The sequence below is a fragment of the Pipra filicauda genome, unplaced genomic scaffold (genome assembly GCF_003945595.2).
Source record: "Pipra filicauda isolate LSUMZ 115617 unplaced genomic scaffold, ASM394559v2 scaffold275_size1018216_pilon, whole genome shotgun sequence".
Classification (NCBI taxonomy): domain Eukaryota; kingdom Metazoa; phylum Chordata; class Aves; order Passeriformes; family Pipridae; genus Pipra; species Pipra filicauda.
The window spans coordinates 645,830-670,879 of record NW_024104393.1 but is presented as its reverse complement, the minus strand read 5'-3'; the positions used below and the strand labels follow the sequence as shown (position 1 = coordinate 670,879).

Here is a 25,050-nt window from a genome sequence, read left to right as displayed (position 1 = left end):
TTGTAAAAACCAATGTGAGGAGCAAAAAAGAGCATGATGGCCTGAGGGAGATGCCCCGCCCTCAGCAGTGAGGAAGAGGAAGGCTCAGGGAGAGCTGTACAGGACTGTTCTTCACATCACCAAGTGTCACTCCTGAGAACAGACCACGGCTTTTGAACCCAGACTAAATAATTCAACTGAAATGATGACAGTAGTAGCCCAATTAATTACTCACAGGTGCCTATAAAATGTTTCAGAACATTTTTCTCAGTTTCAGACATGCAAACCACCCCAGTGGGTAACACTCCCCCCTGATTCCCAACGTGGAAATACCCCACTGCCTCCAGGATCACAGAATTAAAATGTTGAGCATATTCTCTTCCCTGGGGAACACTTGATGCCTTTCAATATTCCAGTTTTATATTCATTATTAATGCTTTCCAGATCATTTCTCAAGCTAATAGCTCCCCAATTACACATAACCTTAGTAACTACTAAGAGTAGGGAGAAGCTTATTACAGTAATAGTCCTGGACACATCCATTTCCCATACATAAAGGACTTAGTGACACACTCATCTGAGTCTTTCAGTTTTATACAAGTGATCTCAAGCAGAAAGAAAAGAAAAAAGAGGAAAAGTTTGCTTCTGACACGTGATAACAGTTCAGCAAAATATCCGAAAGCAGGGCTTTTCCTGGCACTTACCTGTACCCCTGGGAGCTGTGCTGGACAAGGGGCACCAGAAATGGCCACTCTCTGTTTCCATCTCAGGTACCTGAGATGTGAACCAGCACATCAAATCTGACACATGAAGTGTCTCACCCTGCAGCACCAAGGCTGAGTGTGCAATGCAGGACACTGGAGGTTTGCTGCTCTGGACCCAGAGGTGTAGACAAGCTCTAAATAGGATAAAACAGAAACCATTGAAAGATTTCTGGAAACCTACTTAAAAATCTGAACTGTATTTGTTTTATTTTCAGTTTACCTTCTACATCACTAAATGAACAAAGATTGCCCAAAATGTGCATAATCTGCAGTGGGGCCTCAATCAGCCCCTTCATTTGCATGTTTTACTTTCAACTTCTGAGGTACCTTTTTATGCAGAGAAAAATAAAAGTTACTTTCAGTCTCCTTAAGCCCATTTTTGTACTTTGCCGTGATAAATTATTCTTTTAATTTGGAGTCTGGGAAAGAAAGCTATTTTCTAAAGGCTGGAACCTCATTTTCAAAGTAAAATGAAATCATCCAGTTCCACAAATTTAGAGTTTTTTGTAAGTATAAATCTCTGAAGAAATAGTGGTGGAGCTGTTGTTCAGACCCAGTGCAGCAGGTAGTGATGGTAACGAGCCCAACAATGACAGAACCAAGCAGAGATAATTCACCACACATCTCTTTTTATTATTGCTGCTTGAAATGTCCCTGGTCTCTATAGCAGCACTGCTGTGGATAAATATTTCCTTTGTTTCCCTTCCTTCTGTAGGTAAATTTACCTTTTCCTCTTTAGATAGCAACTGTTATCCCAGAAACCAATTGTCATGTGGGCCAAATTCATTCTGGAGTGAACCTTACATCTTCCAAGAGGTTTAGTCAGGAAAGTATTTGATTAAGCAAATTTAAAGTGAACCTAATTCTGTTTTATGCTTTAACAGAAAGGGCTACAGGTATAATAAAAACTAAATCTATGGGCCAGTACGACAAGAATCAACCCCAGATATTCTGAACTTGGGGAGAATGTGGTCCAACATTCATTTCTCCAAGTGTTTTGTGATTTACCTCACTTAGCCCTGAGCTAGACGGTAACATTTTGCAGAATTTGGGCCTTAGGATGTCGTATGGCACAGCTGGAGCAATTCCTGCCCCCGGGAATCACATTGTCCAGAGCAGCTGTTGTGATTACAGCCAATGACTGGGAGTGGCATGAGGATACTGTTCATTCCATATCTAACCCAGAGACAGAGGAGTTCAGGAGAGGATCCAAGGAATGCCCCAGGACAAACAGCTCTGCCCATGGGAAGCCCTCAGTACATGGAGGGCTGCTCAGGACCATGGCAATGTGCCTTGTTCACTGTCTCCTGGGACAGCAGGACCAGAGAGACACCACAAGCTGCTTGGCCATGGAGCTGCTCAGCTCTGCTCCAAACACCACACGGTGTTTCATGTCTCCTCCTTGCTCAATGGATTATCCTCTGGCATCCTGCCACCTTTGTCATAACTGATTATAATTTCAACTTGATGAAAACCTTGTTCTGAGTCACAGCAGGGAGTAACTGCATCATTCGAGAGGTTTCATTTATACCTGCCAAACTCCAGGCATACACTGCACTGAGAAAGGACTGGAAGTGGTGGTACAAACAAATTACTCCTGCTGGAAACTTCAAATGTGCCATGACTAAACACTCAGTCTTGATGTCTTCATTTTAGTATGTAAATGATGCAAACAATAAGACAATTCCATATTCAAGAGGGGTGCAGGTATCTCTGGGACTGATGTGATGGCTCTCTTGAAATAAGAGTTATTTCCTGGAGGGTATTTTCAGAGGTATTAGGAATTGGTTGAAAATGCAATGCAGTGTGCCCATGGCAGCACACTAAGACATGCTAGAGGAGACTGGCAAGAAATCTGCCATAGGAACACTCACAGGGAATACAACAGAGCTTCCTCTGGGATATCACCAGGAGCTGGAACTCCAGACAGCATGGAAGATAACTGGAAAGTTTTTCCTGCCCAAAGTAGCAAGAATGAGCATTCATGGTGGAATGCTGCAAGCCTGCAGTATCACTGGAGGGTGAGTCTCAAAGCCTGAGGGCAACAGAGCAGGTAGGAATGGGCTGTGGGACGAACAGGTGGAAATGGGCTGTGGGATGAACAAGGAAGGAATTCTGCTCTTCCAGAGAGGACCGGACAGGCCCGGCCCCACATAGTGCACTAGGGCTGCAGCTCTGTGTGCAGATAAAACCATTGCATCAGCTCTTAAAGAATAGCTGTTGCTCACAGCAGGATCCAGAAGCTTTTCCCAGGAATTAGAAAATTTATCCATGTACTCAGAATGAAGACATACTCTGACTACAGCAAATGATTATTCCTGCCCACAATATAGCATCAGAGAGGGAAGTTTGTTAGGGAAGTTTTAACAAGTCATTATGTGATGGCTTTCAGGGAAGAGCTAATTGGATGTGTCTCCAGGTCCCTGACTAAGTGGTATTACTTCCAGCTAGAGAGGAAAAGACCAACTGTAATTCCTGTAATTAAAAATAAAATCAGTGTGTACTCAGCCTCCTTCTAACAGACCACAAACCCGTAACGACAAGCATTTGTCAGCTGTACAATTCCACCACTGAAATTTGATCTACAAACCCATCTCTGGGCATGGTGGCAGTGTCTCAGTACAGATGAGCTTGGCTGATCCCTGGAAGCAGAGCAGTCCTGTTCCACCGAGCTCCCAGCAGGGACAACACTGTCCGTCCCACCTCAGTGAGGGTCAGCGAAGGACACTGAGCAGCCAACCCCTGCTCTGGCCCCAGGATGGACAGAGGGACAACTGTGCAGGAGCCAGAGGGGATTTCTCTTTGCTCAGTGATGGGAAAGTCTCAGGATGGCAGGGTAGCCCACTGCAGACACCACTTGTAAACTGCTGATGTGTTAATTAAACAAATCCCCATTAGCCAGGCTCCACTGAGCCCTCTGGAGTGTTCTGAGCTCCACAGCTGCAAACATAACCTGCTCCTTTTGGCCTCAGAGCACAGCCCATAAAGGGCTATAGCCCAAATATAACCTTGATGCTGCCTTAGAAGGGCTTGTCTTCATATAAACAAGGCAAATGGGATTTATACCAGACCCTTGAAGAGAACTGGACCCAACCAGCCCATCAGCTTGCAGTGTTCAGAAAGCCGTGGACATCCTGTGACTTTCTTCTTGTGTTTGTTTTGGCAGATGAGTTTAACAAAATGCTGGAGATAATCAGCTTCAGGGTCTCACCTCCACTGTATTTCAAAAGAAAGTAACTCTAGAAACTGACTCTTCACATGCTGCTTGTCTTGCTATAACTATGTCAGCCTGTGAAATTCTTACAGAAATACCAGTGCAGCCTGAGCTAATTTATTCCTTTTCCTTCTTAGTTGTGTCTATAGTGGCGTAGAGAGAGACTGGACAACGCTGACATAACTAGCTCAATTTTCTCGGGTACTGACGGCTGTAAAGCCATAAACCAAGAATAATGAGACTGCAAAACAAACACAACCAGAATTCAGTGCAAAACACCCAGAAGTATATCCATAAAAACAACTGACTGAATTAATTATTAAAGTAATTTTATACACTCTACACTACAAATTGCAGAACTACCTAAGTGACTCCAAACTATCCCCAGTGAAGCAATTTTGAAAATCCCCCACTGCAATTACATTCTGTTCTACATCCCCTGGACATGAAACACTTTCCACAAGAGCACAGTTAAGTCACTTACCGAAATACAGGAGATGGTATCTCTCCACCACACACTGAGTTGATGTTCCAGTGCCCATTTTCCGATTAAATTGGTCTGCTGCACTTTATTTGACTGTCTGACAGAAAAAGAGTAATGGCCAAGAACTCATTAATATCTTTTTATCAGTCCACCAACTGCTAAACTAAGATTTGATCAGCAATGAAATCAGACCCTGGTATAATAATGACATCACATTGCAGAGATTATACAGAGACTGAAAATATGGAGATTTGTCTTATATTTGTATAAAATGAAATAAACTTTTACCTTCTGTAGTCCTAGAACACCTGCAGATACAGGAGAGTGGAGTGACCTTAAGCCGTATTTGTTCCTCCAGGGGAACTACCCATTCGTGAGTTATTTCAACAAATTTGTCATGATACTGCTGCTTTCACTATTTTATGAGAGGAATAACAAATGCTAACATTGTTCTTCAATTCCCAACAGCCACAAGATCCAACAGAGGAGTCAGCTGTTCAGTGTACGCACCCCAAATCCCCTTCTTTGCCAGATTAAACACAGAAGTGGCAAAAAGGACAGATTTATTGGGCTCATGCTGGAAAATTACTCCTCTTTATTTGTTTTGTGGCAGCCTCCAGGAGCCCCAGCAGTGGGGCTGGTCCTTGCTGTCTGAGGACAAACAGAATTCAGTGCTAATGAAACCACACGATGCTCAAAATTTGAAGCCAAAATCCAGGCCAAGAAAGAAAGAACCATGATCATCTGTGAACTTCCACTCTGCCCACACTGTGCCAGAAGATGAGCAAAAGCTCTGAGTGCTACGGGACTTACAGAGCAAGGGCTACAAAAGAGTCTCAGAGTCTATTTGAGACCTTGTTCAGGATTTATCTGTGAGCCCACACCAGTTTTCCTTGGATCTGAGGGAGTTCTGACAGGAATTTCAATGGAGACAACAAGCAGAAATTTGCCATGACCAAACTGCAAAGGTGTGCAGCTGGTGGGTTCCTGTCAGGAACTAGAGCCAGGCAAAATTATAACCAAACAGGAAATGTCAAAAAATAATATTTATTTTTAGAGAAATTAATGAGCTTCAGAAGTTCAGTAAATATGAATGACTAATGCACAGTAACCCACCAATGAAGAACCTGATTTTACTCTTATGACTTCTACAAGAATTATTTTTAGAGTAATATTTCTTAAACTTAATAAGAAGGAAAAGAATCTTATTAAGCAGAAAGCTGGTCTACATTTTGTGGCAATTTTGCTCTAAGCAAGACATACAGCTGAACAATAATTAGGTATAATAACTGTATTATGCATGTCTTGCTTCTTGTATATGAGGTTCCATTTCTGAATTAGAAGAATCACACATTGGTTTAACTTTGAATTTATCTACATTGACTTTTTTCACATGCTAAGAAAACTAAACCTCTCCATGAGATACCTTGCCTGGACTCCACTGTATTTTCTTTTATTAACTGATAATAATTTCAGGAGCTATTGAATCATAATAAGATGAAAGTAATAATCTGAATTTAGCAATAGAGATGTTAAGGTTCAGCATATAGTCATGAAAGTGCATGGGAGATTTAATTATCAATTTAGAAAGCAAACAGTGGTGCTGTATACTTTTCAAAAAAAAGAGAGTAACCCAGAGGGAAGTTTTAGAAGCAGAGTCAAAAGCATTTATTTCAGAGCTACATACACCTAAAAATTAACTAGTTCTTTTATTATTTTGAGTGGGCAGAGCTCACCCTATCCCATCTATCCGAGGTCATTCCTTCCATGGGATGCAAAACCGCCCTGTGAGGCTCCATAGGAAAACATGGCCTTGCTCACAGAGAGCAAAAACCCCACAGTCTGGTTCCAGGTCAGAGGGACTACTCTAAATTGTCATTAGAGACCATTAGAGACCATGGAATCATGGAATGGCCTTGGACACTTCCAGAAATGGGGCAGCCACAGCTTCTCTGGGCAACCTGTGCCAGGGCCTCCCCACCCTCACAGGGAAGAACTATTTCCCAGTATCCAATCTAAACCTCCCCTGTGTCAGTTTGAAGCCATTCCTCCTGTCCTGTCACTCCATGCTCTTGTAAAAAGATGTGGAATTACAGTGAGCCCTGGGAAGCAGAGCAGTGGTGGATGGTGAAAAGCTCTATCCCTAGAGCCAGACTGCACTTCCCCACCCAGATTCCTGGGTTACCACTGCCAAATATTTCTGGTTTGTTTGTTTGTTTGTTTGTTTTCTCTCTACAGAGCTTCAACCACTCATAAAGCCTTTTAAATCAAAAGTGCACTGCACAACTTCAAGCCCATAATCCAGCAAAGCTCACACACCAATGGACCCACTAGGCAGGACACTGGATGGATCTGCCAGGCACCATCACATGGGGACAGCAGGACACTGGTGGATCTGCCAGGCACCATCACATGGGGACAGCAGGACACTGGATGGATCTGCCAGGCACCATCACATGGGGACAGCAGGACACTGGTGGATCTGCCAGGCACCATCACACGGGGACAGCAGGACACTGGTGGATCTGCCAGGCACCATCACACGGGGACAGCAGGACACTGGTGGATCTGCCAGGCACCATCACATGGGGACAGCAGGACACTGGTGGATCTGCCAGGCACAGCCATGTGGGCACAGCAGCCCATGAGCAGCACAGCCAACAGCAAGAATCTTGTCCTCACAACTGCCTGCCACACACCAGCACCTGCAGGGTTTGGGTACTCAGAGTTTCCACTGTTCCACCTCGTGCAACAGAGGTAGGAAATTCCTGTGCAAACGCCCACTCAGAGACTTCCCCCCGGGATTTGGGACTGCAATTATAGGAATGACTGCGCTCCGCACAGAATTATCTGCACGTCCCACTGAGCCTCTCAGGGCCTGTTTTACCACTTATTCTCCAGCTGATTCCCTTTCCAAAGGGAAGGTTTCCAGCAGAGAACACGTGCAGGTTTTGTTATTGAAAATGTTCTGCTTTGCAGACACAAGAAAGCTCAGAGTGAAAATAAGCCCAGACTGTACAGGAATTTCACTGGTGTTGCAGAGGAGCTCTCTGCACCATCTCCCAGTGTCTCATCCACTGCCTACTGGTGCCATTGCAGCCAGAGACAGGAGGGGAGAAAACAGCCTCAGAGGAGGTTCAGGTTGGACATCAGGAGGAATTTTTTCATAGAAAGGGTGTATTCTCCATTACGTGAGTTACCTGCTCACTTAAACAATACAAATTCTCCAGGTTATAATTTACTGGGTAAAATTGGAAAGGATGAGGTTGCTCTGGATGAAAAACGTCAGGATTAAACCTTTATTGTGTTTATTTGCAGAAATAATGAAATGTAAATCTTTTCAATTCTACTGTATGCCCCCAGCTTTTAGTAACAGCAATTACAGGAGTCATGCATGATGGCTTTTGCCTAATAGATTTTTCCTTTATACTATCAAAATCATTTTAAAAGCTGCAACACAAAATATATTATTGTTTGAATCAAAAGTATTATGACTAAGATAATTATTTCACATCCAGTGAATGTATCACGAGTATTAAAAATTGACTGAGCTAGAAAAAGAAATGTAATGGAAGTTCATCTCTTCTTACCTATATTTTTGAACAGAAACAAATGCCTGAAAACTGTGTGCCTGGTCACCTCTGGTGACATTTTGGCAGTTTGAGCAATCTATCACCAGGGAACTGGTAAATTTAGTTTGGAACTAAGGACCCTCTCACCCTTGAAGTGTTTCATGGCACAGGTTCTGTTCTGAACCAGGGCCATCTGACCTCTCTATTTCTTTTTCCTGCCCATAAATTCAAAAGGGCTGACAGTAAAAGGTTGTTAATTTGAGAGACTCCTGTTCAGATTGAAAGGCAGTAGGAAAAGGGAATGGCTGAGCCCGGATTTCTCCAGTTTCCTTGCAGAGGGCTTGGAGTCGTGTGTGCATCAGTCAGGTGCAAACCCATGACCCCAGACCCACATGTACACCCTAGGAATACACCCACATGTTTTCAGTGCCTGAACACAGAAGAAGAATGATGATTTTCTTTGACTAATCTGAGGCAGATGCAGTAATGAAGTATTTAGGAGCATTACCCATTCTTACTCATGAAGCTGAACAATACTGCTGCTGAAGAACATGCTTGGGAAGACATTTCTCTTATCCTTGCAAGGTTCTTTCAGTTCAGTAACCTGAAAAAAAAAACGTGCAGTGTTTTTGGAAGTCTGCCAGAGCCATGATAAATAATCCACTGTCCCTGATAGTTTCAATACAGCAGTTCCCTGAAACTCATTTCAGCCCAAGAACCTTCCTCTCCTGTAAACACTATCACTGGTCTTGTTGGTACACGATAGAAATTAATTATTTAAACACAGTTGAAGTTCTGCATTTTACCAAATATTTCGGAATGTTGATAGTTTGAAGCTGATTCTCTGTTTTGTGCCATAGCTACAGTTGTACACCTCAGCTGCAAAGGAATCCAGTGCCACAAGAGTCACCTGCAGGAGGTAATTCTCCTCTTCAGCCTTTGCTAGGGAGGTAATCACACATTCGGATTAGGCAGGAATTTTACAAAACATGCAAAGTGTATGCATGCAGAGATTCCTCTCCTCCCTCATGCACTTACAGGATTTTCCAGGGTTGGATGCAATCTGGATGGGAGCAGAGGGCTGCACAGCCAGGCACTTGAGATACAGCGTTAAGCTGAGCAAAAAAAAGCTGCAAAGGTCAAACCAAACCCCTGCAAGGCTGTTTGAGCACATCCACACCTCTGTACTCTTTTAAATTAAAAAGAGTTTTCTGCCCAGCCATGCTCCTGACTTCTTTCTGTTCATTCCCTGTTCATTTCCCAGTTTCTTTGTAGAGTAAGAGTTTATGTTGGTTCTGGTGCCCTGCCCACCAACGGATCCTACTCAGACATTTCCCAGCAGCTCACAGGTACCAGCACACACTCTCCAGCCAAGGATCTGCAGAGGGAATATGGGGGAGGTTGGCAGCACGAGGTACTGGAGTAAAATCTCAGGAGATTGTAAATTAATTTTAGTCACATCGGCCACCTTGCAAACATAAACAGCACATCTCCAGGGCTGCAGATGGAGGAGGGATGTGTTACTCCTCGCTCCCTCAGTGCCACGACTAACACGACACAACGTGCAGGAGCTCGTGCAGGAGCTCCCCCAGGGGATTTGCAGCAAGGACAAACAGAGGCAGGAGAGGAGAAGAGCCTGGTTCTGCCCATGCACGGGCACAAAACTCCCAGAAAACTGTACAAGGAAAGAAGCTAAAGGAAAGCTTTTCTCCAAACACAAACGTCTGAGGGTTTGTTTAATGATTAAAGGTGACAGAAAGATGTCTAAATGTAATCCCCTCCATGCTGCAGACCTTCTGTGATTCCAGGTGGGATCCTGCTGACCAGATGTGAGCAGCAGTGCCAGAATTCCTTGGGATTCCCTTTACACTGAATTGGGCTCTGATTCACCAGTGGAGACAGATACAATTTATTCTCATACCTTAAGGTGAGCAACCACATTTGCTCAAATGCGTCTCAAGTGGCAACAAAGGAAGCATAAAGTGATTAAATTACCTTACCTCAAGCAAGGCAGGTGAGGAAATCTTTAGCATTCCTTGGAAAAAGGCACCAGACCCAAACACACCAGGACCTGGTCCATGTCCTTGAGGGCAGCAGCACCAAGAGCTCTGAGACACACTTGGAACAGCAATTCTGAGGCTTTTAACCAATTTCTTCTGGCTGGCAGAAGGTACCTTGGGCTTTGCCATGTGGTTTTTCTGAGACCTTTCTGAACCTCTTTGCAGCAGTGTCTGTACTTTCCACTTCCAGCCTAACACTTTGCATATACCTCACATGGCATCCTTAAAAGGCAAAAGCATGAAGTTTTCTAGGACCAGGTGAATAATTTGCCATCCATTATTTCTTCAAAGAATTTTGCTTCTGTCTCTGTAAACAGAGTTCTCAAGCAGATAGCATTTGGGTATTGTATTCAATAGGTGAAATTTTCTGATGAATAAGTTCTGTGAATAATTCTTGGTCATAGCTTGGTTTTGGACAATTCTCACCTTTCAGCCATGTGGATATTTAAGTTCTGTTTATAAGAGAGGAATTTAGCCTCCTGTTTTGTTTGGGAAGTGCAAGGTGAAAGGTGCTGTGAAGTTGGAATACCTTGTTTGCTGGCAGCACTGCTCCTGACTGCAGAGTGATGATGGAATTACCTGCAAAAGCCAGAGAAACCCATAGAACAGGATTTCAACATCAACAATCAAAGGAACAGAAGGAAAAGCAGCCGCAGGCTGTAAAAGTAATAAAAGTGGGATTGAAATTTTTCTCTGTGGCAGTACCAGTTCCTCAAGGAGCACAGAGCAGTAAATTTACTCTGGGAATCCTGGGCCAGTCCACCATGCAGTCAGGTTATCCCTGCAGGAAAACTGAGAGTGCACTCCTTGGGACCCTCAAGGGCAGGTGTCACTTCTGCTTCCCACAAGAATTCCGTGCTCATGAAGGATGCAGGCAGACATGCCTGAAGAGGGAAGAGCTCCATTTGCCAGGACAGATTTAATATTGGCCACAGCCAGTGATCTCACACCTGACTCCTCATGTCTGTGAAATCCTTGACCTCAACTGAATCTGCCAGGCAAGGGTCCAAATGAGGTGATGAATTCTACAGTGAGTCCCAAGCAAATTGCAGGACATTTATATTTACACTGACCATCGAGTAATAACAATTTTCAGTCATTATTGCTCAAAGCTGGATTTGAAAACTGCTTACTTGCCATGGATAGTTCTGCTCTCTGTGTGTCTCCATGAGGTGCTCTTGGTCTCCAGATGATAACGAGATCCTGATCACAGAGGTGATTTAGTTAAAAAGATCTGCATTAATCATAGGGGGTGATAATGAGTTCTCTTTTTATGCCTCTTCCTGGAAGGATCAGTGTAACCTGATGGGCAGCCAGGAATCACTGAAATGTGGGCTGGTAAGTGAAGGTGACTGGGAGTCTTCCCTGCCCCAGGCATGCAACAGCCAGTCCTGAGAGCTGCTTGTCTAATCTTTTCTTTAAATCTTCACTGAACAGATTTACAACCTCCTGAGATTTCAGCTACTAGCAGGATAATCGTTTTGTCTTGTTTGTTTGTTTTTTCCCTGATATCTAAAGTAACCTCCCTAATGCACTTTAGCAAATTGCTTTTTATCCCGTCATTTGTGGTCACAGAATAACTGTTTACTGTCATCTTTATAAATGTGTTTATATGTTTGAAGACAGTTGCCATGTCCTTATATTGTGTTTTCTTTCCAGATCAAATAAAAAATTCCAGCTTTCCTCACAGCTTACATTTCTAAGCCTCTTACGCTTTCGGTTGCTATTCTCCTATCTGGTTTGCCTACATCTTTCTTTAAGAGTGAGTGTAATGCTTGAAACTGGATAGAGTGCTCCAGCCAAGCCTGGCTGGTGCTAAATGGAACAGAAATAACGCCCTCTGATGTCTTACAGCTGATCCTTCTGCTACAGAGCTCGGAGCAGCACGGCTGTTCTGCAGCACCGCTCAGGCTGCGAGCCACTCCAGTCCCGAGGTTCTCTCTCCTCTGCAGTGTTCTTGCCTAACTAATAGTCCTCATCTGACACGAGATATCCCTTCCTTGTGGCATACTACAGAATTTTTTCTCCTGGAATTTCAGTGTGTGGAGTTCAGACTGGCTCTGCAGTGTGTCAGGGTCATTTTAAATCTCAGCCTCGCACTCCATGCTGGAATCACTGCAAATGTAGTAAAAGTGCTCTCCGTTCTATCACCCAAGTTGCTACAGAAAACTAACCAAAACTGTTCCCAGATTATTCCCTGGGAGATCCTACTTAATATGTCCTTCCCCTTTGACAGCAAAGACTTTTAAACACAGACTTTCATCAACGAGATTATTACAGACTGTCGCACAAAAGCCAAAACTCTTGTTCATGGCACTGTGATCAGTAAAACCGGTCACCTCTCTGCTGCAGATAAAGGCTGAGAGCCTGCTAAGAAACCTTTCCAAAGCCAAGTACAAATCATATGCAATATCAGGGAGAAGCAGCCCAAGCTGACAGCCCATCGCTGACAGCCCTCTACACAACTGCTGTTCAACAGCTACAGCTCAGGAATATCAGCACGACTGTTTCTGTGTGCCCACACGATTCTGAACCACAGTCCAATTTAGTTTAGAAAAAAAGGAGGTATTTTTCTAAAATTACCATAGTATAGATTTTTCCTTTGTATTGCCATGGCAACAAAGGACTTTGCCTGAAATGAGACCCCGCAGTGCTCCGGGTGAAGTGCACAATGCTCACAGGGAGAGACACCCCTTGCCCCACTGAGCTTAGAGGTGACTGTCACCGTTCTGCACGGAGGTGCAGATCACTGCAGGGAATTCCATCCAGGAGCAGTGCCTCGGCAGGGAAGAGAAACCAGAGCTCAGGAGTATCATGGTCTCCACACCCGCGGGGGACAACAGCAAACGGGATGGGAATAGTTTGCACTTTTTAGTGTGTGACAGACCTTGAGCTGCCGGTGACTCCCTAACCCTGGCACCAAGATTTAATTCACTGCCTTAAATCCACACAGAGTAACTTCCACCCAGACGACAAACAAATTTCATTAGAAAGTAGAGATACGGAATAATCCCCAGATCTCTGACAACGAATCAGGTTGTTAATTGCCGCTGGACGCTGCAAGGGTGCCTCAGGAATAAAGCACAGGTTTGGCTCTCCTGGAGCCACTGCTGTGGATCGGGAGGAGAGCCGTGATACGATTTATACTTTACCGGACACCTGCAATCCCCCTTCCCCAGCCAGCAATCACAATTCCCCCGGAACGGGCGAAGCCACAGAAGTTTTCCCGAGGCTGCCCAGCCCGGGACGCCACCTGTGCGCAGCCGGGGCTGCCCGAGCGGGGCCGGGGCTGCGGGGGCTCCTCCCGGCCCGGCCCGGCCCGGGGCTCCTCCTCGGCGCCGGGAGCTCCTCCTCCTCCTCCCCCGGCCCCGCCGGCCGGTCCGTGGGGAGCTGCGGGTGCCGCGGCCGTTCGGCGCCATGCGGGGGGCTGGGGCTGCGCCGGTGCCCGCCCGGGCCGCCCGCCCCGCTCCCGCTCCCGCTCCCGCTCCCGCTCCCGGCCCCGCCGCCGCCCCCGCCCGCCCCGCCCGGCGCAGCGGAGGCGCAGCGCGGTAGCGCGGCCGGTGCCGACCCAGCCCCGGGGCGGCCGCGCTCGCTGCCCGTGCCCGGCGAGCGGGCAACTCGCAGGCAAGTTCCCGGGGAACTTTTCTCCCAGGAGCGGCGCGGGGCCGCGGGGCTGCGGGCATCGCACGGCCCGGCCGGGGGGCGCGGGACGCGGGTGAGCTGGACGGGGCTCCCCAGGACAGGGATGCTCGGGACGGGGATGCTCGGGACGGAGATAACGCGGGACGGGAGCCCGCCGAGAGTCCGCCGGGAGCCGCCGGAGCGGGGAGCGCGGCGGGAGGGGTGGGGGGTCCCTGCACGGGTTGTAGCAACAGGTTCTCGCCCGCCGCAGGGATGGAAGAGAGGGACCGTCCGCCCGCGCCGTCATTCCCTGCCGGAGCCGCGCTGGCTGCGCCGCCAGCAGCGGGAGCGGGGCGGCTGCTGCCCGGGACCGCCCGGCTCGTTCCTGCCCTGCCCCGGCCCCGCCGCGGAGGAGGCTGACGGCGCTCCAGGCTCATCCATCGGGCTCCGTTCGTGCTGCTCGGGCTTCCCCTTCCCGGCTCTCCCGCTCCACGGGTCCTGTGTCTGCACAGCGCAGGATGGAGGCTTGTGTTTCCAGTTTCTTCTGCTTTGCCTAATCTGAAGGTCCTTTCTAGCTTTAATTTTAAAATAATTAAGAGATGTCTTTTATGTTGATCTATTTACTGACTTCTGCTCGTTGGCGACTGACACATCAAAGTGAACTGTTCTTGATAGGCAATGTCTTTCTAGAAGACTTTTTTCATTGGAAAAGACTTGGGGAGGGGGGGGAAGGACAGGAGAGGCATGAAATAACTCTTCCATGACTACATATCTTCATTTCAGTGGCAAAATATTTACCTATATAAATAATTATAAAATCCTTTATTTTTAAAAACTATGTTTAAGGAATTGTTTTGAATGTGACTTGCTAAAATTTGTTGACATAAATATGTTTCACAGCAGGAGAGTAAATACAGTTATTACTCCTAATGTATTTCAGAACATTCTCCTGGGGATATAACTTATCTGCAAAGTTATTTCACTTCTGATTATTATCAGTAGAATAAGGTTCAGCTCCATAAAACCAAACAGTGAGTAACATATTTGACATAATTCAGTTTGTAAATTGTCATAAAATGCCATAACTGTCCAGCTCAAGGTGAGCAACACAGAGATAGCAGCACGTTTTTTCAGCTTATCTGCTTTTCTGGAGAATTTTGTTTCCTATTAGACATTGACCTTTTTAAGTTTTACTTTGATTTGGCTGAAGTGCACTTTGCAAGAGCTGAAGTTTGAGATCTGTTCTTGGGCTGAAAAGAGCTGCATGAGTGTGGCTTGGAGTATGTCAGGAGGTACCTGCAGGTGGTACAGCCCAGAAATCCTGTACCAGGGGAGAACTGAATGTAACACTGCTGGGAATACTGCCTGCTTAACTAAGGAAAGACTACAGGAGGAAGGATCACTGAACTGTAAAGCAGTTTCTTATGGAATTCTCTCAAAAAAATCACTATATTCGTATTCAACCTGCACCAAAATCTGAAACTTTTCTCTTTTTTTGTTTTTATTTAAACTTAATTTACAAATGGTAAAAAGCAACAGAGATGAGTTCCAGGTACTGGAATTGATAGAAGAGTCTAGGGGGGAGTTCTGCATCTTCCTTGCATGCTTGTTTTCATCCAGGCACAACTTTGAATTGTCTGCACCACGGAGCAGAGCAGGACTCCTTGCAGGAGCTCTGATTACATCAGAGATGCACTGCAGAATTCAAAATACTGCAGAGGACACTGGGGGGGGGGGGGACGACGACACTTGCAGTGGAATTTTAGCATGTTACTCATGAGTTCTATTTCTTTCCCTCAGAAGGGCATCTTTAATAATTCTTTTCCCATTGCCTGGGAGTCTGGCATCCTTCCTGAATTTTAGCTGCAAGTAAGGGCAGTACAGATTTCTAATTTGATTTCTTCAGCAGACATAAGGGATATCATCTCGTGCAGGACAGATTTTTTTTAAAATATGTTCTATCTTGCTTCCCATGCACAACACCCCACTTTGGTCACCAAGAGCCCTTTCCACAGCGAGTTATTCCTGTAGGTTCTGGAAGCCAGAACAGTTACCAGGGTTGTATAATGCAGTGAGAAACAATTATTGCCCCAGTAAGCTTACAAACAAAACAGGAAAAGATGCTCAGAGAGAAGCGATTTGCCCAGGTGAGAACACATTATCAGCTAGGGAAGCCAGAAAGCTGACTGGGCTTCAGTAACTCCCAAGCATTCCAAGGGCAGAATGTTGACTCAGACAAGGAGGGATTTTACCATTGGGCCTTGAGCAGAGCAGGGGATTTTACTGTTCCAGCATATCCTTGAAGTTCATCTTGTTTAATTGCTGGGGAAATTGTTGCTATAGGCCAGTGGGTTTGTGTGACCTTATATTCTAGTGTGTTGTCTTTAATCCTTAACACATTTCTCATTAGCTGTCCCCAGTGTCATTAGGCTGCAACTTGGGAAGAAAACGTTTTGCTTGGGTTTTAAGCTCAGTAGCAAAAAAACCCTTCCATGAATTAGATCTCTCCCATCTGAAAGCAGTAGTGACCATCATTCTGTAGAGGCACCTTCCAAAGGAAAAAAATAGACAGACAGAGAAATGTATGCATTTATTTTCCTCCTTCCTCCGTTCCTTCAACTCTTTGTTGTCTTTTATTTCCTCCCACTCTTCTCCCATAGATCTGATGCTACGTGTATCTGAGGCAAAGAACGTGTAAATAACCCATGGAGGGCACCAGCTCGTATGTGGGACCTGTAGGCTTGCCAGCTCTGGTTATGGAAAAGGAAGGAGCCACCTTTTATCACTGCAGTCGCTCAGTGTGTCACACGGGGGATTAATTTGTCCAATTTATTGTCTTGCACAGGTCGAGAAGCTGAGAGCAAGGAAAAAAAATTATTTTTCTTTGCTCTGTCGTTTCCCAGTTGCTGCCTCGGGGCTACAGCGTGTGTTTGACACACAGAGAACATCTACATTCCCCTCTCCCCATTTCTTCCCATTGTGTCAACAGTGGATGCGGTGGGAGATCAAACCAGTGACAGAGATGAGCTGCCTCCTCATTTTTCCTGGCTGAGATTCAAAGGATAAGTTGTTGCTAACCAACATCATCTGGTATTGCAGAAGGGAAAATGGTTAACAGCTCCCATTTATCCATGGTGTTATATCAGTCATCATCTTTATTCTCCTCGGCCCAGCCCTGCCTCAGACATGGTTGAGGCAGAAGGGAAAATGCCTGTTTCCAAACAAAACAAGTTGCTCTAAGAGAAGGAGCCCTACATAAACAGACATCAGGTTTTCCCTATTTTCCCACATCAAACCTATAGCTCGAATTCCAGTGGCATTACTGCTGATCTTATCTTGGGAATGCTTTAACAGGAGACCAGCTCTGAGGTCACTGGGAATGCTTCACTGATGGACTGTATGGCAGGGCAATTGAAAGTTGAGCTGCTCCTCTGTTCCATGAGCTCTAGTTGGCACTGTCTGTGCCAGCTCTCCCTCTCTTCAGATCCCTTTGTTTATCCAAGTCCTGCAGCTTGTCCAGTGGACAATGCCAGAGTGCCATCACCTGTTGTGAACTCCACTGACAATCCCAGTATTGGCTACAATTTCTTGTAATGTGGCTTTTTAATACAAGTATGTTTCAAGTTAATGTTCTTTCTAGAAAAAAGACTTTCAGGTCAGCAGGCCTTCCCTCAGTCTTTCCTGAGGCAAGAGAGAGACCGAAATCCATGAGAAGCTGATTTGAGTGCAGGCCTGCAGGGTTTTGTCACTGGTTGCACCCACAGTGCAGAATTTCAGACTCTCCGTCCTCTGTGGAGGGGATTTCCAGAGTCATAACTCTGGAGCAAAGACAGAGCAACTCAGCAACACAAGCCAGTGAGCAGGATAAGGCACTGAGAGCTAAACACAGTTCAGATTTTGACATGGAGAACAGCTGTGCTCAGGTTGCTGTCAGTAGTAACAGAGACCCCACTTTGTGACGTGAGTGAGGTGACAAAGCTCAGCTCTTTGCTTACCTCAGGCCAGGAAATGGTACCACAACTCTTGAAAGATCTGAATCATGCCTTGTCCACTCTTGTATATTCCTGTAGACCTTCTTGTCCATATGCCCTAAAGGTAAGTAAATTAATGATTTCCTTTTAGTAATAGAGAGGATTACATGTCATCAGGGTGGACTGGCTTCAAACTGACAGAGAGCAGTTTTAGATGAGATATCAGGAAGAAATTCTTCCCTGTGAGGCTGGTGAGGCCCTGGCACAGGTTGCCCAGAAAAGCTGTGGCTGCCCCATACTTGGAAGTGTCCAAGGCCAGGTTGGATAGGGCTTGGAGCAACCTGGGCTGGTGGAAGGTGTCCCTGCACATGGCAGGGGAGTTGGAATGAGATGAGCTTTAAGGTCCCTTCCAACCCAAGTCATTCCATGATTCTATCCAGGTGAAGAAGCAGGAAATACCACTCCATCCAAAGCTGACCTGGGCCCACCTGTTTGGAAGTGCGTAAGGAGCTGCTCTGTTGAGCGTTATCCCTCTTGGAAGTTTAGGAGCAGGACTGAGGGAGTGTTTCATTGAAAGCAGCATTGTAAGTCCCATTGCAGCAAGGAGAGCCTGTTGCTCTTGAACTGAATTGCAGCTGTGGTTTGAGCCCTTTACTGTTGTGTGTTCATGGGTTTTTCTTCTCCAATAGGTATGTACCACTCCTGGTGTGGTTTATAAAGCCCAGCTTCTGAGAAGGAGGGTTCTGTGGTTAAGGAAGTGGCCCTGGCAGGGGGTGTATCCCCAGGGCGTGCAGCCAAGGGGAGGTAAGTGCAGCCAGGTGAAGAACAGAACTCAACTGCTACTGAAGCCAATCAAGTGTAATATTTATTCCTTTCCTGTGAACTCGAGGCTAGAAAGTCAAAATACTGGTGCATAATTAATACCTATTTATTGTACAATCTGCTTAGTAAATAAATACCCTTATCAAGTGAAGCCCAGCAACTCCATGCACAAAGCTGTAGCTGAGTGTGCAGATGGAAGGTCTCAGAGCAGGGCTGCACCACCCTCCTGTGGAGGGGCAGGTTTCAGGCTGACTTTAAAAATACAGTGAGTTAGGGAGGCCAAAAGTTTAGCATTCCCAGCTCCTGTTTTTTATACCCTTTTGAACTCTGTTCACTTCATTCAACAGGCTCTATGCCAGTGGTGTGTGAGCAGAATTTGAACGGGATTTTCCAAGTTGTCGTTAGAATTTTTCGGTTGGTGAAGGCACTTTGGCTCTCAGGTACTAATCAACCCCCTGTAAGGACAGAGCCCTATTACTGCATATTGGGTGTCTGCTATAACTGAAATAATACCCAAAGGGTAGAAATCATGTATTTCTTTGCAATCTTTTGTAAATGAAGCTGTAAAAAGGGAGTTCCCACGTCATTAAATGTGTATAAACTCTATACAAACATTTATGTGACCACCAATACCAGTGGGCTTTTTTCCCCCAGATTGTTTCCATATGGCCTTTTAGAAAATAGTTTTGTACTAAGTGTTTTTTATAAGTGTGTATTTACTCAACTACAACATAAGTGACTTCTGATTCTTTCAATATACTTCATAGGTGCTAAAATACTCAAGATTTTTATGAGTAATACTTAAATAAAAATATACAATTTGCTTTTCTACAAAGTGCACTTGAACTGTGTTCTCATATGACAGTATAATTTTTATACCTCCGTTCAGAACCAGAAATATCCTGCCACATGGAGGAACTATTCCTGTTTCCCTCTCTATCTCCTGAGAACTGAGACCTCTGTATGTGAGACAGGAGAAGGTTCCCAGTGTGACAAATATGCTGAGCAGAGCTCCTGGACATGGGAGCACCCCTTGATAGACAAACCAGCTGGACAAACCCAGCCTTCCCAGAAAGGTCTTCTGACCACACTCAGCCACTGCTGTTTTCTTCCCGGTTGTTTTTATCATCCATAAATGTTTTTGAGCTCAAATCGCTATATTTGCTCAAAACTCAAAAACAACCTCTCGTTTACTCACCCCATGTGGTTTTTGTTCCAGAAGACACTTGCAGAAGCAGCAAAGGGATGTAAAGTTGTCTTCCAAGATGACTCTGATGCCTGGAGAAAATTCCGACTATGACTATAGTGCCCTGAGCTGTGCTTCAGATACTTCCTTCAACCACCCATTCTTTCCAGAGTCAGAAACCCTCAAGGGAGTCTTTTACCAAAGAGCCAGGCTAATTCCCCCCCAGGAGGATCTCCTCAAAGGCTTTCACCCCGACGACAGGAAGCACCACATCATTATAAACGTGGGGGGCATAAAGTACCTGCTCCCCTGGACCACACTCGATGAATTCCCACTGACACGTCTGGGACAACTGAAATTCTGTAATAATTTTGACGACATTCTCAACATCTGTGATGATTACGATGTGACTTGCAATGAATTCTTTTTCGACCGCAACCCGGGGGCGTTCAGGACAATCCTGACCTTCCTGAGGGTCGGGAAACTTCGGCTCCTGCGTGAGATGTGTGCGCTGTCTTTCCAGGAGGAGCTGCTCTACTGGGGGATTGAGGAAGACAACTTGGACTGGTGTTGTAAAAGGAGATATCTGCAAAAAATGGAGGAGCTCACAGAGATAAATGAACGGGAGGATGACCTCCTAGAAAATGAAACAACAGGTGAAACAGTAGAGGAGACAAAAATTGGTTTGTGCATGAAAAAGTTGCAAGACATGGTGGAAAGGCCCCAGTCTGGCCTTCCTGGAAAGGTGTTTGCGTGTTTGTCTGTTTTGTTTGTAACTATTACAGCAGTGAACTTATCCATCAGCACCATGCCTGACCTGAGGGAGGAGGAGGAAAAGGTAAGTTGGCTTTTCAGGATGGAAAATGGTATGTGCTGGGAAGAGCAGAGCAAATACAAGGTCTGAGGACATTGATTTCAATGGGGATTTTACAGCTGTCTTTAGAGGGGGAAAAATATCACAAAGAGTATTTGAAATCTTACATGACTGTTCCACTCCCTGTAAGATAATTAAGCACATCCAGTTCTATGCCCAAAGAAAATTTTGTTAGTGTGCAACTGAATCTTGCCTTGTTAGGCTCTTTGTGTTTGCAATTTAGAAAGCCTGAAATTCCCAAGCAGTACCTTCTATGGAATAAGTAGTTCCTTTCTAAGTTTTGCATATAACTTGTTCCAAATTGTCAATGTGTTTCCCCATAGCAACAGCTCCGATTCCTTTAATATTTTGGGTTTAAGAAAACCCACACAGAAACCTCTCTTCCTGTCACCGCACCAACTAAAATAGTTATTACCCAGTGCCGGTTACAAACTCCTCCTCTTTCCTGCAGGGCGAGTGTTCCCAGATGTGCTACAACATTTTCATTGTGGAGTCTGTGTGTGTGGCATGGTTTTCCCTGGAGTTCCTGCTGAGGTTCATCCAGGCAAAGAGTAAGTTTGCCTTCCTGCGGCGGCCGCTGACGCTGATCGACATAATCGCCATCCTGCCCTACTACATCACGCTGCTGGTGGACACCACCTCGGTGGGCTCCAGGAAGCCCAGCTCTGGGAACATCTACCTGGACAAGGTGGGGCTGGTGCTGCGGATCCTGCGGGCGCTGCGGATCCTGTACGTGATGCGGCTGGCGCGGCACTCGCTGGGGCTGCAGACCCTGGGCCTCACCGCCCGCCGCTGCACCCGCGAGTTCGGGCTCCTGCTGCTCTTCCTGTGCGTGGCCATCGCGCTGTTCGCGCCCCTGCTCTACGTCGTGGAGAACGAGATGGCGGATTCCCAGGAGTTCACCAGCATCCCCGCCTGCTACTGGTGGGCTGTCATCACCATGACCACCGTGGGCTACGGGGACATGGTGCCCAGGAGCATCCCCGGGCAGGTGGTGGCCCTGAGCAGCATCCTGAGCGGCATCCTCCTCATGGCATTCCCCGTCACCTCCATCTTCCACACCTTCTCACGCTCCTACCTGGAGCTGAAGCAGGAACAGGAAAGAATAATGTACAGGAGAGCACAGTTCTTACTGAAAGCCAAGTCTCAGATGAGCAATGAGTCACAAGGGAGTGAGGTTTTATTCACCACTCTCTCTTCTGAGACCAAGGACAATGAATGAAATTTAAGTTACTATTTCTCCTGCTGTCGAGTAGTTTTGTTGTATCAGATTCCATCTTTTAATTTGCTTTGGAAGCATTTTACAAGGGTAACCCTCTTACTAAAATGAAGAAAAAGAGCTATAGCCAGGAACTGATGTGATTTAAGAGGTCTGTTATTATGCTGTTCTTTCCTCCCCCCCCTCAGTATAATGTATAGGACAGATCTTGCACTGAGATCATGCAGTGGGATTTAAGGAATTAAAACATCCCTGACAAGAAAAAAAAGAAGAACAACATATAATTATGCACTTGACAGGCTGTTTTGCCATTTGTAACACACATTTTTCCAACCGAATCACAATGTATATAATCATTAAACAGGCTGCCATTTCTCTTGTTCTTCTTGTATATAAATAATGTAAATACAACAAAATTAATGGCTAAATTCTCTCCCAGTAACATGCCTTGGAGCATAATGGAAATAACCACAGATGTTTGTCCCATTGTGCTTTTAAAAAAGCGTCAAGATTTGTCACTCACAACAGAACCACGTATTTCTTTGCAAGTCAGCCCTAAACACAGCAGAAAAGAGAGACCAAGCTGTTTACAGTATAACCTTGCTAAAGATGTAAATACTTAGAGCTCCCCAGCTTCAAAATTTAATTGGCATTACAGCATTGATTCTTTGCCATCGAATGCAGCATTCCCAGGAACAAAGCCTTGGAGTTTTGTAGCACTTAATATTATTATCAAGAGGTGAGTAGCTGCAAATGCAATGCAATATGCATGAGGAGATGCCAGCCTTCCCCACCATCTGTCCCAGGTTTCACTGTACCTCAGCTCTGGAAGGGAATTCAGAGAGGGCATTTTCCAGGGGACCCCCCACCAGTGCTGGGCAAATCCACGCTGGGCTCCCATTCCCACTGAGCACTTGGTTCTGTATAAGGAGCAGAAAATATGTGGTCGTGGGAAGTTGCCAGTGAGGAAAAAAAAAAAAAAAACAAAATACCATTTGAGTCATGGAGTGGGGTGCACTGACAGCTTTATCCTGTCCTCAATCAAGAGGGACTCAAGGCTTCATTAACTCTGCCTTTGCCATCCTTACACACATGGTAGGAATGGAGAAAATTTTAAATAGGACATGAAAAAGCAATTCAGGTCCTAAACCACAACCACGTATTCGTCAGCCCCAGGGCTGTCTTGGTCCAGGTTCTGCTGAAGCTGGGGGGAACACATGGGTCATGAGATGCTCAGGTTTCTCTGCAGGTTAATGACAGACACCCCCCCATTTATTTTAGAGGGAATGGTACTGGCTTGATAACAGCTCAGGAGAAAAACTCCAGAACTTAAAAGAAAATTAATTTAATCCACTGATTTATTTCATGTGCTTAGAAGTAGAGGAAAGCTAACCTGAGGAGTCTCACCTTTTTTCCCCTTCTTTTTATTAAATTTACTTATTAGCAAGTTAAGAGTTGGGGAATTTAGAAGTTCCCATCACACTGACCAATGCTTCTCTACATTGATTTTCAGAAATACTATCTCTTATTGGCATTTCTAGAAACACCAGAATGCAAGATGGTTTTACGATTTAAATTAAGGCCAAGGACACAACCATTGTCCTTTCAAAAAAAGTAAAATTAGTTTCTCAGTCTGTGCTGTTTGGCCAAGCCCACACTATGCTGATTTTCTTTTCAAATATCTTTAAAATACAATTTGAAGGCGTTCTGATATGCTTGTTCCTGAAGGATAACTCCCAAAGTTTTTAAAATGCACTTTTCAAATAATTAGGGCTCCAGTCTGCGGTAGGGAAATGTGCCTATGGAACATTACTGCAGAGTGCTAAAATATCCAGCCTAAACTCTTGGCAATTAATTCTGTGCCAAAGCTACAAATGAACCAGCTTTTCACTCTTCTTCTTCAGTTTTAATTAGAGTTGGACAAAAAACAGGAACATCGTGACAAGAAAGGGACACGTTTTCCATTTTATCCCCATTTTTTTAAATTTCAGGACTGTTTGATCATCTGTGGCATTGGCTGCAGCACAAGTGCTATACATCTTCTACCTTGGTGTCAGCGTTCGTTATAAAAAGAACTGGTAATTAGATTGGTCCTGTGAGCAACAGTTGCTTATCTAAGAATGTGTTTGACAGGCTGAGCCATAAATAAGAAGCTGTAAGTGAATATAAGGAGAAATCAAGACTTACCAAATAAAACCTAAGCTCATTTCCATGTTCTGCTAGTTAATAAATGCTGTAGGGCCATCCATTTTCTCAATGTCTTTACATTAATGTGCCTTTATTTTATGTATCACTTTATTTTTTTTTTTATCCCCAAACCGAAGCTTGATTCTAAAGCCCTTGTCCAGAAAAAAAAAAACAAACACCAAAATTAAAAATATCACCCTGGAGTTGGGTGTTGGTTGAGCAAAACTGTGAAAGCATCTTGCCTGTTGCAAGTTCTGCCTAAGCCAGGGACAAATAAGCTGCGAGGATGTACCTACCCCGTGTAATTTTGTACTTGGCAACAGCTCCTTGTAAGGATATGGCCATGTTTTACTCTGAATCACTCTAACAAACCTGGCTGTGTTTTACAGGAGGCAATACAGACTGTAGTCCTTATGCTAAATAAATCCAGCTAGAAGAGAACAACACTAGTTTGAAACCCACACGCTGTTCCAGCTTTCCTGGGAAGGCTGAGGGTCTCAGATGATTATGCCTCTTTACAGCATAGTATCTGAATTTTTAGCCAAATTCACGAGAATTGTGGCTCGACTCTAAAGCTGCCTGTTCTGAGAGCCCCCGAGTCAGCTATCACTCCTTTTTGGCATTTTAGCAGCATGTGCAGCCAACAAGACAGTTGCAATAAAGCCCCGTTGTGCTTTCCTGACGCGGGAGGGCTGCTCGGGTGCCCCGCCAGTGGTGACGTCTGTGACAGCGATGGGCACTGCTCTGGGACTGCCCTCTGTGTGCTCAGCACATGTACAGAATGAACCCACAGCAGGAGCTGTGCTAGTGTGGATTAATAAAGTGTTAGGCTCTCCCTGCATTTTCATGTGCTTCTTGCGGGACACAAAGCCTGTCACACCTGCTAACGGGGTCACTGCGGGAGGGGAGTGGAGCTGAGGGAGGATTGGGGCTCTGAGTGTTTCTGACTGTGACAGAAAGCGTTCACTAGGAAAGAAAATTAATCTCACTGTAGAAAAATCGAGGTGCCAAGACTGAATAGGGAAATCTCTTTCTTGCACGTTGTCCCAATAACATCAATCACAGTTCACTGGGACGTAACTTTAAACTATTTTAAC

The 25,050-nt window shown here is 45.3% G+C and overlaps 1 protein-coding gene and 1 long non-coding RNA gene across 8 annotated transcripts; one reads left to right on the top strand and one right to left on the bottom strand.

Annotated features, from left to right (window-relative positions):
* Positions 1 to 799: 799 nt before the first annotated feature.
* LOC120323506 lies at positions 800 to 13,522 on the bottom strand. Of its 4 annotated transcripts, none has more exons than XR_005564011.1 (4): positions 8,820 to 13,522; positions 8,522 to 8,617; positions 4,442 to 4,538; positions 800 to 877 (listed from the first exon to the last, which is right to left on the bottom strand). It is a non-coding gene; the product is annotated as an uncharacterized LOC120323506 (long non-coding RNA). The 4 variants fall into 4 exon arrangements; XR_005564013.1 differs by having other exon boundaries at positions 8,522 to 10,652; positions 11,207 to 13,522; XR_005564012.1 differs by having other exon boundaries at positions 10,014 to 13,520.
* A 443-nt stretch (positions 13,523 to 13,965) lies between these two features.
* KCNG1 (potassium voltage-gated channel modifier subfamily G member 1) lies at positions 13,966 to 24,794 on the top strand. 4 transcript variants are annotated; one of them, XM_027751894.2, is made up of 5 exons: positions 13,966 to 14,258; positions 18,106 to 18,249; positions 18,355 to 18,469; positions 19,707 to 20,511; positions 20,999 to 21,769. In XM_027751894.2, the coding sequence occupies exons 4-5, from the start codon at positions 19,753 to 19,755 to the stop codon at positions 21,767 to 21,769; spliced, it is 1,530 nt and encodes a 509-aa protein (XP_027607695.1). In that variant the 5' UTR covers positions 13,966 to 14,258; positions 18,106 to 18,249; positions 18,355 to 18,469; positions 19,707 to 19,752. The 4 variants fall into 4 exon arrangements, with proteins under 4 accessions (XP_027607695.1, XP_027607694.1, XP_027607697.1 ...); XM_027751893.2 differs by lacking the exon at positions 18,106 to 18,249 and having other exon boundaries at positions 20,999 to 24,794; XM_027751896.2 differs by lacking the exon at positions 18,106 to 18,249 and having other exon boundaries at positions 19,710 to 20,511.
* Positions 24,795 to 25,050: the final 256 nt, after the last annotated feature.